Source organism: Ailuropoda melanoleuca, chromosome 8, assembly GCF_002007445.2.
Source record: "Ailuropoda melanoleuca isolate Jingjing chromosome 8, ASM200744v2, whole genome shotgun sequence".
Classification (NCBI taxonomy): domain Eukaryota; kingdom Metazoa; phylum Chordata; class Mammalia; order Carnivora; family Ursidae; genus Ailuropoda; species Ailuropoda melanoleuca.
In genome coordinates this window covers 123,557,763-123,575,107 of record NC_048225.1, presented here as the reverse complement: position 1 = coordinate 123,575,107, position 17,345 = coordinate 123,557,763, and the positions used below count along the sequence as shown (strand labels likewise).

General features: G+C 50.2%; 1 protein-coding gene and 1 non-coding gene across 3 annotated transcripts; one reads left to right on the top strand and one right to left on the bottom strand.

Annotated features, from left to right (window-relative positions):
* Positions 1-225: 225 nt before the first annotated feature.
* On the top strand, positions 226-299 carry TRNAN-GUU. The gene has a single exon. It is a non-coding gene; the product is annotated as a tRNA-Asn (tRNA).
* Positions 300-1,894: 1,595 nt separating this feature from the next.
* LOC100481923 (low affinity immunoglobulin gamma Fc region receptor III-B) lies at positions 1,895-8,985 on the bottom strand. 2 transcript variants are annotated; one of them, XM_011226073.3, is made up of 5 exons: positions 8,846-8,985; positions 8,159-8,179; positions 7,555-7,809; positions 3,996-4,250; positions 1,895-3,284 (listed from the first exon to the last, which is right to left on the bottom strand). In XM_011226073.3, the coding sequence occupies exons 1-5, from the start codon at positions 8,883-8,885 to the stop codon at positions 3,106-3,108; spliced, it is 750 nt and encodes a 249-aa protein (XP_011224375.2). In that variant the 5' UTR covers positions 8,886-8,985; the 3' UTR covers positions 1,895-3,105. The 2 variants fall into 2 exon arrangements, with proteins under 2 accessions (XP_011224375.2, XP_011224376.2); XM_011226074.3 differs by having other exon boundaries at positions 7,555-7,806; positions 8,846-8,984.
* Positions 8,986-17,345: the final 8,360 nt, after the last annotated feature.

Sequence of the window (17,345 nt, the reverse complement as noted above, 5' to 3'; positions counted from 1 at the left end):
CTCGGCTGCTCGGCCTCGTCTGGGGGGACACTGAGGCCCGTCCCAGGTCGAAGCAGGTGCCAGCGCCGGGGGGAAGCCTTGCTTCGCTCGGGCCGCCCGGGGCGCCGCAAGGGGACCGCCCCACAGGCGCCCGCGCCAGCCCCCGCCCGGTTTGGGGGCGCAGGAGGAAGCCGCGCGAACTTTCTCTGCGGTGAACTGACTTGGCAGAAGCAGCAGCTCTCGCCTGTCTCTGTGGCGCAATCGGTTAGCGCGTTCGGCTGTTAACCGAAAGGTTGGTGGTTCGAGCCCACCCAGGGACGGGGGCTGAGTGTTTTGAACCCCGGGGTGTGGCCCCCTGGGACGCGGAAGCCGCGGAGGTCTCGACACGATCAAACTCGCACCCACCCTCCTGCCGGGCGTCCGGGCCATCGGTCTGCACGGTCCGCGCCGCAGGTGGTAGCAAGCCTTTTAGCTGACACGAATCAAGCCTTTTAGCGGCTTGATTTAGGTCCTAAGAAAAGTGCCCCATGAAACATGTTTTAAAAATGGCTGCCGACCAGAGGAGGCAAGTGCTGATAAGCCAGAGATGAATTCGTTAGCACCTCTGAGCCTGCCTTGCCTTTGTGCTTGGATTTCCGAACTCCTGAAACAGGCGTGTCCGGAACCGGGCCCTTAGTCATGCTGAGTCCTACCGGTTACCCGTGTCTGGAGTCGGCCTTCTGAATACCTTTTCGGGAGGCACCTTCCTCTCCGGCCTCGCTGCCTTTTACTTCCTCACCGCTTCCCCCTTGGGTTACTGCGGTAACCACCCGGCTTTCCAGAGGGGTTCCTGTCTTCAGCTCCCCTCTCCCTTCCTTCCTCCACGTAGCTGCCAGAGAGCCTTCCTAAAATGCAAACTTGTTCTGCTTAAAATCCCTCAATGGCTTGCTTGGCCGGGCGGGGCTCTCCTTAGCTTGGGCGGCAGTGCCTTTCATGATCCGGCCCTGAACTGGCTCCTCGCCCTCACTGGCTCTTTACCCTGGAAAGCAGCTGAACTACTTGCTTGAGTCCTACTCTGGCTTTTGAATCTTTGCCCACAGACCTTCAGTGTCCGTCCCCTTTGCCTGGCAAACTCTCACTCCTCCTTCACCACCACGAAACTGAGCCTGTTCTCTGCAGACTGTTCTCCGTTCTCTCCTCGGGGCTTTTCTCCCCAGAATGCACGCTCCTGCAGGAACGACCCTGCCAGGTTCATCTATCTTCAGCCCCTGAACCCAAGCTCCAGGCATCATAGGTACTAAATAGATGTGAGTTGAAGATTTTATTTATTTGTTTATTTCCGAGAGAGAGAGAGAGAGAGAGAGAGAGAGAGCGAGCATGAGAGCTGGGTGAGGGGCAGAGGGAGAAGCAGACCCCCCCCACCTTGATCCTGGACTCCTGGATCATGACCTGAGCGGAAGGCAGACACCCAACGGACTGAGCTGCCCAGGCACCCTAGATGTGAGTTGAATGTCTGGGGTTTCCCTATGCGCTTGCCTCATGTCTGGATCTCATTTAATATTCAGACATCAAGCTCGAGTCATGTTGGCATATAGCTCATAACTGCCAGACACAAGGAACGAGGCTGACCCCATACCTCTGTGCAGGCCCCTATCTCCTTCCTGGGGGTGCCTTCTCCTGCCCACCACCTGCTCGGAACTAACTCTAACAGCCACCCACCCTCCCATCCCACACCACCTGTAAAAGTCCCTTTCACCCACTTGGCTCAGCAAGACTGATGAGTCTGCAACTGGTTGATTCATGTGAGCTGTGTGGATATGATTTTGTTACCTAGACTCATCCCTGGTAGATTTTCGGACAACAGGAGGAAAAATGGATTTTACAAACATTCAGATCTTATCACGGTTTTTTCATCTCCTGAGAGCAGCATGCGAGATCTTGTTCAATGCTTTATTGGAATCAAGAAATGTTCTGTTTAAAGCTTCCAATACAGAAAGAGACAGCTAAGCTTTCTTCCATAAGCAACGCTCGTGACCCGACCCCCACTCCATCGTCACTGACAGGCCAAGGGATTTCAAATGTTCCCGGTTTAACTCAGCAGAGTCGAGCACATTTAGTATCGTTCATCCAGCATTTGTTGGATGAAGGATGTGAAGCTGGAGCCGGAGCTGTATTAAATACTGAAGCAGAAAGCTGGCGATAGTCCCTGCATCTCCTCTCTCTGATGCCTGCTATCCTGGCCTACAAATGTCCTCACCTCCTGCCCATTGCCTCCCGAGCAGCTGTCGTTGACTCTTCCCTGTCATGCTTTCTCAGTTCGGACCCAGAGAGATCTCTGTTCGCTAAGCTTAATCTGGGCCAGCAATGTGGTTCCCTTCCTACGGACGGAGAGTTTGTTCTGTGTTTTCTTTTCCAAGACCCTCCAATACCCAACTGCCTTCTGGGAACATTTGCTACTCATGACCTCAAGAGCATTCATCATTAAATACTCACACACATCCCAGGTCTGACAGGGGCTCCCCCGAAAAACCAATTCTACATCACCCCTGTGATTCTTCTGTGACCTACACCACCACTCACGTTCTAGGAAGACAGCCCAGGCAGGGGTCGCCCCTGGTCCATCCTGGACTGCCTTTTTCTCTCTCAGCCACCCCCCTCACTGGTTCTGCTGTCTCCTCTAGACCCTCAACACCCCCCACAATCTGTCTAGAAGGGGTTTTAGGGTGCCTGAAAGGCAACCAGCCCTGCAGCAACAGGTGTAGACCACTATGCAGCTCGCCCTCGGCCATAATTCTCTTATCTACTTATCCTGGTATTTAAGAACAAGTTCATACATTGGGTCACCATCCAGAGATTGCATTGTGGTTTTGCTGTGACAGACAGCTGGGCAGAGAAAGTATCTGGGTAGCCCTGAGACTTCAATTCTGAGTACTGTGTCTACTCACTGGGGTTTCATGGGTGGCCCCTAGAGATCACAGAGCCTTCCTTTCCAGCAGAGACCAAGAGAAATGGAGTTGAGTGGAGGACCCCCAGCCTAGATCCTGAGGTGTGGTTTTCCTGCTGCTCCCAGAGCTGCCTGTTGGGGATGATGGGGCTGTGAATCCAGAAAGAGGCTCAGAGATGCTGCTTTTACTACCCCCATTTGTCCTAAGGGCCCTGGCTCCAGGAGACTTTGCTGTTTTTCCAGGCCCCCATTGAGCTATGAAGGTCTCTCTGCACGGCAAAATACAGCCCCGTGTCCACTGCAAATAGAAGTGCCATCACCAGGGAGAAAGGGATTTGGGGCCAATGTAGAAGGAATGTTGAGGTGGATGGAACTGCTGGACCTAATGGGAGAAGCAGAGGGATGAGAAAAATGATAGTTGTTAAGGCAGAAATTTGGCATCTGTTCAATTCTTAAATAAATATAAAGGCCTTTGAATCTTCGGTGTGATCTTAAAGACACATTAACCACCCCCCCTCCCCTCAGTTACAGTTACTTCATCCGTAAAGCAGACTCAATACTATCTATGACTTCGTAGCGTTGCTGTGAGGGGTAACGTGATTGATGGTCAGAGTGGGTGCACGGAAAGGAGCACACAGAGCGGTGCCCAATAAACGTCAACTTGTCTTGTTACAGAAGAGGAACTTGAGATTCAGAGAGACTAATGGTTTACCCACTGTCACATGATTAATGAGCAGCAGAGCCAAGGCTCGGTTTCTATGCCCTCTCTGTGAGGAAGTGAGGGACGCCCACCAGGTTGGCTTTTGGCTGAGACTTGAGGCTTGGAGAGGAAAGGAGGGCAGGTGAAGACGGGCCAGCACTGTAGGGACACATAACATTGTGGGCATAGTTTGACTGGGGTAAGGAAGGACGGGTGTATTTATGGAGCAGGAAATGTGGCTTCTGTTCATACGGAGTCAATGACACCCCTCGGAACCCCTTGTAAAGAAGCCTGCGGAATAGTCCAGATTCTCCTCTCCACTCGTCTTCACAGTGCGAATGCAGACTCCATGCCCAGGGGGTTCTAGACCCTCAAGGGCTGCACAGCTCTTACCTTGAATGATGATGTCCACAGCCTCTGAAGACTCGTTTTTCTTCCCGATAAGCCCCCTGCAGAAGTAGGAGCCGCTGTGTTTGCTTGCTGCTGCTGGAATGTGGAACTCAGAATCTGTATAAGAAAACTTCCTGCTTCTTCCGTTCTGGAAAAATTGGACGTTCCGTATGGGCCTGTTCTGCCAGCTGTGGCAGGTCAGCTGCAGGGGCTCCCCCTCCTGGAACACCCACCGAGGGGCCTGGAGCAGCAGCCAGCCTGAAAGACACAGACAGCACAGGCCCAGGAGGCTTCAACAACCAGAGCAAAGACCTTGGGAAGGGGACGCTCACCACCCAGATCCTGGGGCATCATGAAGAGCCAGCCTGGGAGCCATCCCTGCAGAGCTCCCTTGGGTAAGAAGCCCCCTGGGCGCTGCAAGAGAACTCACGGCACACCAAGCCTTTTTGTCTAATGGGGAAAAGGGACACGCAGATCAAACCATAAGGGTAGAGCAGAGGGACAAGGGAAGAGGTAGGTGGGAAGCCATCTGCAGGGTCCTTAGGGCTACGCTGGGATCTTGCTGTGGCAGGTAATAAGCAGCCACTGTAAGTTCTAAGTCAAAGAATAAAAATTGCATTTGAAAATGATGGTTTGTGGGGCGCCTGGATGTACGGGTTGAGCGTCTGACTCTTGCATCCGGCTCAGGCCATGACCTCTGGGTCGTGGGACAGAGCCCCACATCGGGCTCCATGCTGAGCATGGAGTCAGCTGAAGATTCTCTCTCTCCCTCTCCCTCTGCCCCTCCCCCCACGCAAGCACACTCTTTCTTTCTCTCAATAATTAAATAAATAAATAATTTAAATCCTAAAAAAGAATGATGATTTGTTCCCTTAAAGGAAAGGTAGAGGGGCACCTGGGTGGCTCAGTTGGTGAAGCGTCTGCCTTCAGCTCAGGTCATGGTCCTGGGATCCTGGGATCAAGCCCCACCTTGGGATCCCTGCTCAGTAGGGAGTCTGCTTCTCCCTCTCCCTCTGCCTGCTGCTCTACGTGCTTGTGCTCTCTCTCTCTCTCTCAAATAAATAAATAAAATCCTTAAAAAAAACAACAAAGGAAAGGTAGACTTCAGAAGGAATAGACAGTTGTGGGAATATTGACAGACTCTTGCAGCCAGTCAGGAATAAGGTCACTGGGTGGCCGCTGGAGTGGCTACAGATACTGTGAAGCAGAACTCGCAATGAAAGTCAAGGACGGGAAAGAAGGGCACGACGGTAGTGCTCATGGTGGCTGGTGCTTTCTCAAGGGCCCCAGGGCCTCAGCGAGGCCATCTTTATCACTGAACAAAGCCTTCAAGACAGAAAATTCTTGTATCACCAGGATACTTGTTCTCACAACTGTCTTGTCAAGTAACCAGATTTCACAGGGAGGGAACATGAAGTCACGGTCAGGAGGCTGACCGAAATAATTAAAGATGATATTGCGGATAAATTTTTAAATGACACAAGAAAACATTCACGAGATAATGGTGAGTTAAAAAGACAGAATATAAAAAGCAGATAAGCACAGGAAAAAAAAAAAGAAAATGTGCTTACATATTAGCAGGGCTTTTCTTTGAGGACTAGAGGTTATCTTAATTTTCTCCCTTTTACTTTTCTATATTTTAAAAATTGAACCCGAATGATGTCTGTAATAAGAACAGAACGATAAAACTTCCCGTAATCTAAAAAATCTACTACCTTACGCTAAACAAAATTGGTAGACGCGAAAATTCTCTACTAGGGAGGTCTGCCAAATAGAAGGTAACCTTGATTACTTATGAAGAGATATTTATCCAAAAAGGCCGTGTGCCTATATATCCACTTACTTTTTCAGCAGAGAGATGAATCTTTATTATCATAAGATCATGTTATGAGAATACATATATAGAGTCTGGTGACCTCTGGGGGAGCACTCTTGCTCTAATCTGTCCGTACATACATCCATTCAGTGCAGCTTTGACTCAGCGCTCACTATGTTCCAGGTGTTGTGCCGTCTGGGGATACCCGGATGACGAAGACACCGGATCCCTAACCTCAAAGAATCTGTAGACCCAGCATAGAAAAACACAGACACGGAAATAATTCCAACACAATGAGGTATAACAGGCTAAGAACAAAGGCCTCTGGGCCAAAGAGAGTGGAACAGAGAGGACTTCTCGGAGGAGGAGGTAAGTGAAATGAGCCTTAAAAGATGATCGAAAGTTCTCCCTGGTGAAGTTAACGCTCATGGTCACAGTTTAGTACAGTCCTCATCGATGGGACTTCCAAAGCCAGCTTCTAGATCGAAATCCGCGGCAAGCTAACAGCTCTCAGGCTTGACTTTTCCATTGCTTCCTGTTGGTAATTCCCCCTTATATTTGGTCTAAGGTAGCCACGTCTCACCTAGCTAGAGAACACACGTTCCTCCCCGTAACTCCGTAGCATGAAGACCGTGTCAGCCACGTGGCAGGCAGTGGCTAAGGAGCCACAGAGATCAGCTTCAGAGGCCCAGTTCCACGAACTCTTTGTAAGCCCACCTCCGAAAGCCCTCCTTCCCCTCCAGGCTCCTTCCACCCGCACACATCATGCAACTGAAGCAACCACTGAGATAGCGTCAGGCTTGCAAGGTGACACTGCACGTACCAGGCCAGGTGGTAGGATTCCAGGGACAGCAGGACACATCCCTGCCTCTGACATCCTCCCCTCACCTGCTTCTGATGCCCGCATTCTGTCAGCAATGCTTAAGACTTCCGTTCCATGACCCGTGGGCGGGTTGAACACGTCTCTATCCCCACTAGGAGATTTATGCTGAAGTTTCAGTTTGCGTGTGGCAGTGATGGGGAGAGAGGGGAGATAGGACCCTAGGCCGTTTGGAAGGGTTTGGAGGGTCACTTAGGGCATTGTGCGTCTGAGAGTCAGAAGGAGGTAGAGGTCACAAAAACAGATTCATGGGGCGCCTGGGCTGCACAGCGGTTAAGCGTCTGCCTTCGGCTCAGGGCGGGATCCCGGCGTTGTGAGATCAAGCCCCACATCAGGCTCCTCCGCTATGAGCCTGCTTCTTCCTCTCCCACTCCCCCTGCTTGTGTTCCCTCTCTCACTGGCTGTCTCTATCTCTGTCGAATAAATAAATAAAATCTTTTTTTTTTTAAAGAGTTTATTTTACTTATGTGACAGAGAGACAGCCAGCGAGAGAGGGAACACAGCAGGGGAGAGGGAGAGGAAGAAGCAGGCTCCTAGCCGAGGAGCCTGATGTGGGACTCGATCCCGGAACGCCGGGATCACGCCCTGAGCCGAAGGCAGTCGCTTTCACGACTGCGCTACCCAGGCGCCCCAATAAATAAAATCTTTAAAACAAAAACAAAAACAGATTCATTAACTTTTTCAATAAATATTAGTGAGCGCTAACGGCATGGCCCGTCCCTCAGGAGACGCATTCTATTGGGTACGTTCTATGTGGACGGTGTCTGCTGGCCGCTGGGACTGTGCCCTGCAGACCTGGGTCTTCTCAAGTCTTCTGCTTTCACCCTTTATGGGTGAGCCTCCCCTCTCCCCCTTCGCCCACTCACCCACGTGGACTTCTAGCTGCACGGGGTCACTGAGTTCGGAGAGGTCCGTCCGGCACCTGTACTCGCCACTGTTTTCAACGCTGGCGGCTTTGATGAAGTAGCTGGTCTGACGTGAGATGAGGGTCCCATTGTGCAGCCACTGGGTGGAATTGTCCCCAGGGGACTGGGCCCCCTGGCACTTCAGAGTCACAGTGTCCAACGTGAGTACCCTATTCCATGGAGGTTCCAGGACCACCACAGCCTTTGGGAGGTCTGCTGAGGAGCCAGGAAGAGGTGGATTAGGGCAGGGAGGGGAGCAGGCCCTACACTGGCACCCCTGGGGAGGCTCAGGGCCAGAGCCAGCCCATTGCAAACCCACAGTTGGTGGGTGGTGACTCAGATTTAGAGCATCTTGGCTTCAAGGCACTTAGCCCCATTTCTGGCCTCTCATTATGCAGAGGAAAATTAGCCAGAGAAGCCTAGGGCCAAGCCCAACTGTACTGGGGAAGGGAACTGACACCCCCACACCAACAGTTTCCCACGCAGTGCACATTTCCTAACACCCACTGGCTGTCACGCACTGTGTGCCTCACTTGATCCACGCAAGACCACAAAGCCAACTCACCAGCTTGCGCGCCGGCAGAAACTGCAAGACAAAAGAGTGAAACAAATACTGAGCAGAAGCGGAGATGAGGGTGGCTGGAGTGTGGCAGGACTCTAAGTCCCCTGGCCAGCCCCTACCCTGGGAGTCCCTTGTCACCAAGAATCAAGGTACACAGGGTGGCTAGCTTTCCCGCTGACTGCCTTCTAGTTGCCAGTGTCTACACCTCCTGTCCTGTCAGTCATCTGCATCCCTGCTTTCAACACCACTCCCTTCCTCCTTAGTCCCTGTTCAAACTCCCAAAACAAGGGTACAGACTGAATTCCCCTGACTCAAGCCAAAGACACCACCTGAACCCAAGTCCTCCCAAAAGGGTGGAAATCAGAAGCCTTAGAGGCGAACCCTGGGATGTCAGAACAGAAGAGACAGAACTTAGGGACTATCTATCGGGTCCATAGTCTTCAATTTGCAGATGGGGAAACTGAGCCCCAGCAGGGTGAAGTAACAGAGAACTCCCAGTCCCCCTTCGCTTCCTGGTTATGCCCAAATCAGAGTCTGCGTTCTCATCTCTAGCCCCCCAGTGGTTTGTCCTGGGAGCTCTATTGAGCGCTCTACACGTGGGTAGGGGTCCCACCCCCGGCCTGAAAAGTGGGCTCTGCTGAACCCAGGGCATCGGGTGCTTCTCTCTGAGCCCAAGAGATCCTGACTCACCTAGAAGCAGCAGAGCCGTTGAGGGCAGTAGCTGCCACATGCTGCCACATCAGAGCGAAGGAGTCACCGCAGATACACTGAGCCCTTAAGGGACGCAGCTCACTTGAAGAGAGGAAGTAAATAGTCTTTCCCCCCACCCCCCAGCTCATTACTCTCTAGGTTCCTTTTCCCAGAACGTCATCTGATTTCTGAACCAGAATTCTGACAAGTGAGCCCCATGATAGGGCAGGAAGGGGAAGAAAAAAGTCTGGAACAGGGGCGCCTGGGTGGCTCAGTCGGTGAAGAGTCTGTCAGGTCATGATCCCGGGGTCCGGGGATCGAGTCTTGAGCCTCGTGTGGGGCTCCCTGCTCAGCGGGAGCCTGCTTCTCCCTTGGCCGCTCCTCCTGCTTGTGCGCTCTCTCTCTCTCAAATAAAATCTTCAAAAAAAAAAAAAAGTCTGGAAGAGAAGCTGAGGTGGACATGTCCCCCTTGGGGTCCATATAGGTCTACAGGTGGGCGTCTAGTGACACAGAGTCTGTCAGGATGCCTCCCGGTAAATCTCAAGATATTTCCCCCACTTGGTGGGTTTGGATCCACTCAGTGCCAAAAACAAGGTATCAGGACCCTGGGATGAGAGTCAAGAGGGAGAGCATTCACTGAGGGCTCTCTTATTCTAGTTCAGAACCTGCCACTGCCCAGACCCGGCTCCATGCAGCCTGGACCTGCCTGCATACATTAGATCTTCGAACCACCAGAAAGCATCTCTCCCCACGGGGTTATCTCCACCAGCATATTTTCAAAATGCAAAATGCATGTGCCTTGGCTTCTGCAATGCACTTCTTAGCATGAATTTGACCATGAGATTCACACCCTCTGTTAAAGGAAACCCAGGCAGTGGGGAAGGAATGGGGCCCTGGGAGGGGGCGGTGTCACTGGCTGGTTGCAGGGAAGGCAGAGAAGGAGGAATGGAGGGAAGGGCAGCGGGGAGGGCAGGGCAGGAGTTCTTTACCTTCCACCCACCATTACCAGGGCTGAGCTGTCACAGCAGCTCAGGTGAGCTCAGCCCCTCGGGGACCCACTAGGCCTGGGCTAGCCTGGGCTCCTTACTGGAAAAGGTGGAGGTGCAGTGGCCAGGAAATTATCAGATTGAGAACCTGTTCTGCCCTCCCTAGATGCAGACCGCCCCCCTCACATGCACCTCCGCACCCTCCCCCCACCCTCTTCCCCACTTTGTTTAAATCCAGGTCTCAGACCGAAAATCAAATGGCTCTGCTTGGCAGTGCCTCTGTCCCAGTGGGTTCCTGGACATCTGGGACAGGTCTCACTCGGAAAAGCCTTGGAAAAGGCCAGGAGGTGAGCAGCAGACAGATGTGAGGATTGGCAGCGGTAGAGGGGAGGCGGGGCGGGCACGGGTGCCTGCTGACCACTGCTTGCGACCAATGCCCCTGTCCACTCCGAAGTCATATAATAAACCACTTCTCAGGATTTTGTTTTGCTTTGCTCCTAGTACAGTTCATTGGTGCCCCCCTCCCATGCACATACCGCCTTCCTGCATTCTTGCAGCAGCCCCTCCCCCACAGGCCCTCGGGTTAGATGCCTGGTTAGGATCTGCAGAGGACAAGAACCAGGCCCCGTTCTAGTGCTCTCTCTCAAGTGACACGTCTACACCTTGCAAAATCCAGACCAGCATCTGAAAACGTAAAGCCCCACGCTATGGCACTTCCCATGCTTCTCTGGGAAACCTAGGCCCGGAGAGTGCCTCCCTCCTCCTGGCTGTGGAAGGTTTCCGAGGTGAAGGGGGACCCACCCCCCACCCCCAGGCTCTCTGTTCTTCACGGTTTTGCGTGGCTTTCTCGCCCGTGGCTCGCGGTTCGCGGTTCGTGGTTCGCGGCGTTCACTGTAGTTTGCCTTCTTTGCAGTTTCATTGTCCCTGTGACTCATCTTCCGTGTGTGGTCTTCGTGTGGAGGGAGGAATTGTCAGCTGCAGAGGATGGGCGATAGGAACGAGGAAGCGCAGGAGGCCCGCAGGAGTGGGGAACATCGTACAGGGTTTCATCAAGTGCTTACTGAACTGGCCTCAGCTGGAGCGTGGGGTTGCAAGGGCTCATTTTATGGCATGGCTTAAACGCACAGTGTTTAAAGGACAGATGGTCTTGGCGTCCGCTGGAGTGTTTGTCTCCGTGTTTGCCTTTTCTTTTCTCCCTTCGTTGTTGTTGTTATTGTTTTTCCCTCTCCCTTCTTCTCTCCCCTTACTTTCCCTTCAACATTGAAATGCCAGCCATAGCACAAGGTTCTGAGATTACCAGGCCAGTGAGTTTTCACCCCCCAGGACTCACTCTTGCGAAGGGGAGACACCAGGTAAGCTCCTGCAGTGCCATAGGGCCTATGAGAGTATTTGCAAAATTCTCTTTGAGCACAAAGAAGGCACTTGCGGGAGGAGTCCACGTGGAAGAGAGAACACTTTAATTGGATCACAAAAGGTATTGTATGTTCAACAGGGAGGTTTTGAGAGAAAGGCGTTCCAGGCAAATAGAGAGACATGAGCAAAGATGGGGTGAAATAGGCTGGCGTGTTTGCAGAGCTGGGTATAGCTCCCCAAGATTAGTGAGAACCAGAAAGGAGAAGCACAAGCTAGAGGGTTAAGGGTGGGGCATCTGGGTGGCTCAGTTAGTTGGGCCTGGGCGTCTGCCTTCAACTCAGGTCATGATCTCAGGGTCCTGGGATTGAGCCCTGCGTTGGGCTCCCTGCTCACTGGGGAGCCTGCTTCTCCCTCTGCCTGCTACTCCCCTGCTTGTGCTCTCTCTCTCAAATAAATAAAATCTTAAAAAAAATAAAGGGTTAAGGGTGCTGGGTTTCAGATGAGTCGGGATGGAATCTCAACTCCACCTCTTGCTCCATCTAGGCCTCAGTTTTCTAATCTGTAAAATGGGGTTAACAATAAGGGCACTAACCACCCAGGTGTCACTGTGAAGTTTAAATGAAATAATACGTATAAAATTATTGGTTCCTTGGGGCACCTGGGTGGCTCAGTGGGTTAAGCATCTGCCTTCGGCTTAGGTCCTGGGATCAAGCCCCACGTCGGTTCCCTCGCTCACTGGGGAGCCTGCTCCTCCCTTCGCCTGCCATTTCCCCTGCTTGTGCTCTCTCTCTGCCAAATAGATAAATGAATAACATCTTAAAAAAAAAAAAGTGCAAGATGATGAAGGCCTTCCCTGGTGATCTGAATGAAGTTGTGACACCCCCACCCCCTTACTCCTTTAAGAGCTTGTGCTTCTCCTTTGTAGTAGTCGTCCTATTTCGGTAAGGTCTTTGAGGGCAGGGACTCTTCCCTCTTGTTTATATTGTATCCCCAGCATTTAGCACAGTGCCTAAAACATACTCAGCATTCAATATCTATGGAGTGATGACGAAGGACTTTGCATGTCATGGTGAACAGTATAGACTTCTTAGATTGCTTTCAGAATAATTTTTATAAAATGTAAAACCAATCATCAACATTTTAAGCTGGGGAATGACACGATCAGTTTTACGTTTTATAAAAATGACTCTGATAGAAGTTCGATAAATAAACTGGAGAGGAGAGAAATCAAAGGTGGAGGGAAAAGTCAAGAAGTTATTTTAACAGTCTAGCTGAGGGGAGATTCCCTGTTAAAGAAGTGGAAATGCAGTGGAAGCCTCTAAGAGAGACGCGAAGAGGATAGAACGGACAGGATTTGGATGAGGGATTGGCTATGAGGGTAACAGAGAAGGAGGGGTCTGGGTGATGCACAGCTTTTTGATCTGGTTGATGAGGAGGATGGTGACACATTTCATGGACATAAGAAACAGGGGAAGAGCAGCAGGCGTTTTGGGGAGATAATGATCTCAGCTCTTGACCTTACTGAGCTGGAGGTAGTTGTGATTTTAGGTGGAGATTCCAAGTAGGCAGCTGGGCATGTGGCCTGGGAACTCAGAAGGCAGGTCTGGACAAAAGACAAGATTTAGGAGGCCATCAACATGGTGTTTTAAACTTTTGATGAAAGCTTTAGTCCTTTTCCTAAGAAAAAATGTAAATAAGTGTACACATACATTTCCCTATAATTTAAGAAGTTCCATGTGAAGCCCATCCAGAGATCCTAGGTTCAGATATAGTAGGGGTAAGATCTCTCTGACTATCAGAGTACTGAGAAAAAAGAGGAGCTCCAGTGAAGGAAGGAAGTAGAGGAGATGGGAAGGAGGGGCAGGAGAAGGGGAGCAAGGATGGAAGGCTGGCACGCAGCAACTCTTGCAGAGTGTGAAAAGGAAGAACAGCTGACAAAGGAGATTGGGTAGGAGGGGCTAGAGAAGAGAGGAGAACAGGGAAGCCCAGGCAGCAGAGACCTTTAAGGAGGCAGAAGTCAACAGTATTAAGTGCTGTAGAAAGTTCAAGATGTCCTTTCAATGTGGCCTTTTGGGAACTATTCATGACCTTTGCCTGAACAATTTCAGGGGCTGGGGCTGGGGGACAGAAACTTTGATAACTTTTGGTTGAAGATTGAGCAGAGTGAAAAAGTGTTTTCATGACTTGCTACTCCTTCTGAGAATCTCCATTATGAAGACATCGTGGACCTTTGTCGGGGCTGTCCTGGAGCCTTACCCCCTTCGTATCAGCATCTCGTTTCCCCTTGAGGAAGCCCCCACTGTGAGTAGTCTTAATAGAAAGTGGTGACTGGTTTCTACTACATAAGTCAAGTGGGCCAGATGCCCTTTTCCCCTGCCTTGGGCCAGTGTTATGTGCTAAACTGTGTCCCTCATGAATTTATGTGTGGAGGTTCTAACCCCCAGTACCTCTGAATGTGACTGTATTTGGAGACAGAACCTTGGAAAGGTCATTAAGTTAAAATGAAGTTGTTAGGATGTGTCCTATTCCAATATGACTGGTGTTCCTCCAAGAAGAGAAGATTAGGACACAGGCAGGCACGGAGGGAAGACTGTGTGAAGACACGAGGAGACGATGTCCATCTACAAGCCAAGGAGAGAGGACTCAGAAAAAACGACCCCTGACAACACCTTGATCTCAGACTGTTAGCCTCCAGAACTGTGAAAAAATAAATTTCTGTTCTTTAAACACCCGGTCTGTGGTCCTTTGTTCTAGCAGCCTGAGCTGACTCAGACAGGAAGCCAAGGAGCAGACATGTGATCCAGGCTTAGCCAACTTGTCTCTTCTGGAATGTTGAATCCCAAATAAGTGACAGTTATCCACTTATAAGGGAGATTCATTCATAAGGGAAGGAGATGGTTGGCTCCAGTCATCACAGCAGCAGGAGCGGCTGACCTGCCTCCAGTTTCCACCCAGTAAATTCCTTTCCTTTTCTTGATATACCTAGATTCTGATACAGTTGCTTATAGTCAAGAGCCCTGAGTGATACAGTAAGAAAGGAGAGTCAGAAGATGGTAACTAGAGGGGATCAAGGAAAGAAAAGGAGATTTTGCTTTGTCTTAAGGGAAAGACTTGAACTTATCAGCAGGTCATTTAACTTTCTTAACGGCCGGCTGTGATGGTGAATGGCTTCACTTTTCACAGCAGCCTGCTAGTCAAAATGCTAGCGTGGGCAATTAGGTAGGTTCTAACAGGAGACCTGGATGTCTGCGACAAGGAAGTCCTGGCCAGCTACCGGGAAAGCAAGAGGCCTTCCTGGAAGCCCTCCACCAGAGCCAGATCAAACCAGACAGGCCTCAGACTGCGGCCATGACAGAAACCCCTGAACAATAAGGAAGAAAAAGTGCAAAACCCTGCTTCCTGCCCCAAAGTAATGACTATTCTACCCCCTAGTTAACAACTCAAAAAACACTAAAAACTCAACCCTAGGGGTGAGCAGGGGCCATCTTTTGAGCTCACAGGCCCTCACATCTTGAGAGTGTAGTTTTCACTTTAATCAACTTTCCCCCTTGTGTTGCTTGTTCACTGTGCTGTCCGTCCTTGAATTCTTCCTCTAGGGGAGACCAAGAACCTTTGGTGACATCTTTGGGATAGGCTGGGCTGAGGCCCCAGAGCCTGGGATCTCCCCAGTTCACTTGGCAACAAGAACAGTTATAAGCACCCCCCAAATCAAGAGTAGGAGATACAGATCCATCTCTTGATGGAGAGAGTGTCAAAGAATTTGTAGCCATGTGTCAATAATGCCACAGCTAGTGACTTTAGTAACTTCTGGAGGATTTCCTGATCCTTTGAGGGTATGGTGATTAGAGCAAAATCTTTAAAATAGAGTCTCTGTGGACATGTGTGAGAGACTGTAAAATAGAGGGAAGGAAAGAATTTTCATCTTCTCCAAGAACAATCATAGGAAGAAGGGAGATGGTTGCTTTTAACTGGAAAGAAGAAAGCCAGACAGACATTACCCAACCCTCCCTCCCAAGAGTTTGGGTACAATTATAATAGCAAGGAAACAGCAGACCTCAGGGCGCTTTCTTAGCTCAGCGCTGTGGTGCAATTGCTGAGATATCCAGGAAACAAGGACTTCTTGAACTCGGATCCATAGGAACCTCTGAGTTCTCTGTAACTCAAAAATTGCTATGACTCAGTTGACTTAACAAGTATAATATGACGTACAATGACGGTTTAACACTAACCAATATCCATCGTTCCTCCTTCCTAATACGGTGCTGATTTGATTCAGGAGCTCACATCATCCCATAGACAGAAGTGGATCCTGATTGGTCTCAGCCATGAGGGGATAGCATTCTCCTGGCTCTTATTGGGTAAGTGAGGGAAGAGGGGACATTCTCCAAAAGATTCAATCGGGCAGAAAGGACTGGCTTTATTTTATTTTATTTTTTAATATTTTATTTGTCAGAGAGAGAGAGCACAAGTAGGGGGAGCGGCAGGCAGAGGGAGAAGCAGGCTCCCCACTGAGCAGGGAGCCTGATGCGAGGCTCCATCCCAGGACCCCGGGATCAGGACCCAAGCTGAAGGCAGACACATCACCGACTGAGCCACCCAGGCGTCCCAGGACAGGCTTTAAATGTCATTGTTGGGAGAGAGGGCGTCTCTCTTGCATCAGATATGAAGGAGGGCTCGTTATGTCTCAAGGTTTGCTGGCAGCTATTGGTAAGACTTTGAGGGCGGCCAGTATGAGGCCCAAGCCAAAGTACCCAGGAGGGCAGACAGGAAGGGAGGGGTAGAATGTGGCCTTGTCACCGAACTCCTGGGGCAACCAGCCCAGATTTTCATAATTTGAGATACATTTCTTTATTGTTTAAGCCTGTTTAAGTCAGAGCTTGCTGCTGGAGACAAAGGCATCCTAATGGATACGTAGGTATTTACAGAGTACCAACTAAAAGGACACGTAACTCTTTCTGGAAAGAGCTACTCGTGAACAGGGGAGAAAACTTGGCATTTAATGAAGAGAGAATACTGGCAGGGAGGCCAGGAACTCTAGACCTACCTTCTGTGACCCTGAACAACTCACCGAATCCCACCAGAACTCAGTCTCCACATCCAGGGGAGGAGAAGGTGGACTCTATGTGTGCTAAGATTCCCTCAGACAATTCCCTTAAACAATTCTGCCTTAGTGAGTGTCAACTAGAGGAAAGATGACTCCTCACTTTTCAGTCGGCATCACTGATCCACGATGAAGTGAACAATGAAAGCCCAAAGAGAGGAAAAAGAAATGTAATTGTCTTTTGAAGGAAACATTCTACTTGTTCATTTTTTTTTTAAAGATTTTATTTATTTATTTGACAGAGATAGAGACAGCCAGCGAGAGAGGGAACACAATCAGGGGGAGTGGGAGAGGAAGAAGCAGGCTCACAGCGGAGGAGCCTGATGTGGGATTCGATCCCATAACGCCGGGATCATGCCCTGAGCTGAAGGCAAACGCTTAACCGCTGTGCCACCCAGGCACCCCTACTTGTTCATTTTAATAGCAAAATATAGTAATCTCTGGACTGTAAATACAATCGATATCAGAGTCATTTAATAAAAAAGATACACTGTTACACGTCCAGTAAAGTGAGGGAAAGAAACAGAAAAGGAAACTGGCAGAATCGAAGAGAAGGTGGTGGCGGGTGGGCGGGGGAGAGGCAGAGAATGAGACACAAGGGAGCAGAAGGTAGAGAAAACCCTGGAAAAGTAAAACGTAACAGGAAAGGTACCTGAGTTCACAGACCCGGAGTCTCAAACGTAGTTGGAAAACACACACAGCAGAAGACACGCACACAGAGGTCTGGAAACACAACCTACAATGACATATACAGAGTTGGTTGTGGGGAAAGAGGAAAGCCAACTCCAAACAACAGGAAGTCATAGGTGCAAGGGGGTCGGGGGGAGAAAACAGCACAGAAATAAAATTGGTTTTGTGGTGTGACTTTAAGCTACAGCCTGTTTACTTTGGGTGTGCTCATTAACATGATACAGCTTATTGCCATAAAAGAGGGTTCTAGAATTTTGATGCTGTCTGCTAGAGCGACTTATAAATGCCCTACCTTGTTATCCCTGTCGGAACACAGAGTTGCCCCTTGCAACCATTTAAAGTTTCAAAAGAAGTGTTGATGATGTGGTTT

Bases quoted from the DNA above. Each gene is read 5' to 3' on its own strand.
- LOC100481923 (XM_011226073.3), bottom strand. From the start codon at position 8,885: ATGTGGCAGCTACTGCCCTCAACGGCTCTGCTGCTTCTAG. The intron at 8,180-8,845 runs GTGAGTCAGGAT...TTTGTCTTGCAG, and splicing joins AACGGCTCTGCTGCTTCTAG to TTTCTGCCGGCGCGCAAGCT. The intron at 7,810-8,158 runs GTGAGTTGGCTT...CTGGCTCCTCAG, and splicing joins TTCTGCCGGCGCGCAAGCTG to CAGACCTCCCAAAGGCTGTG.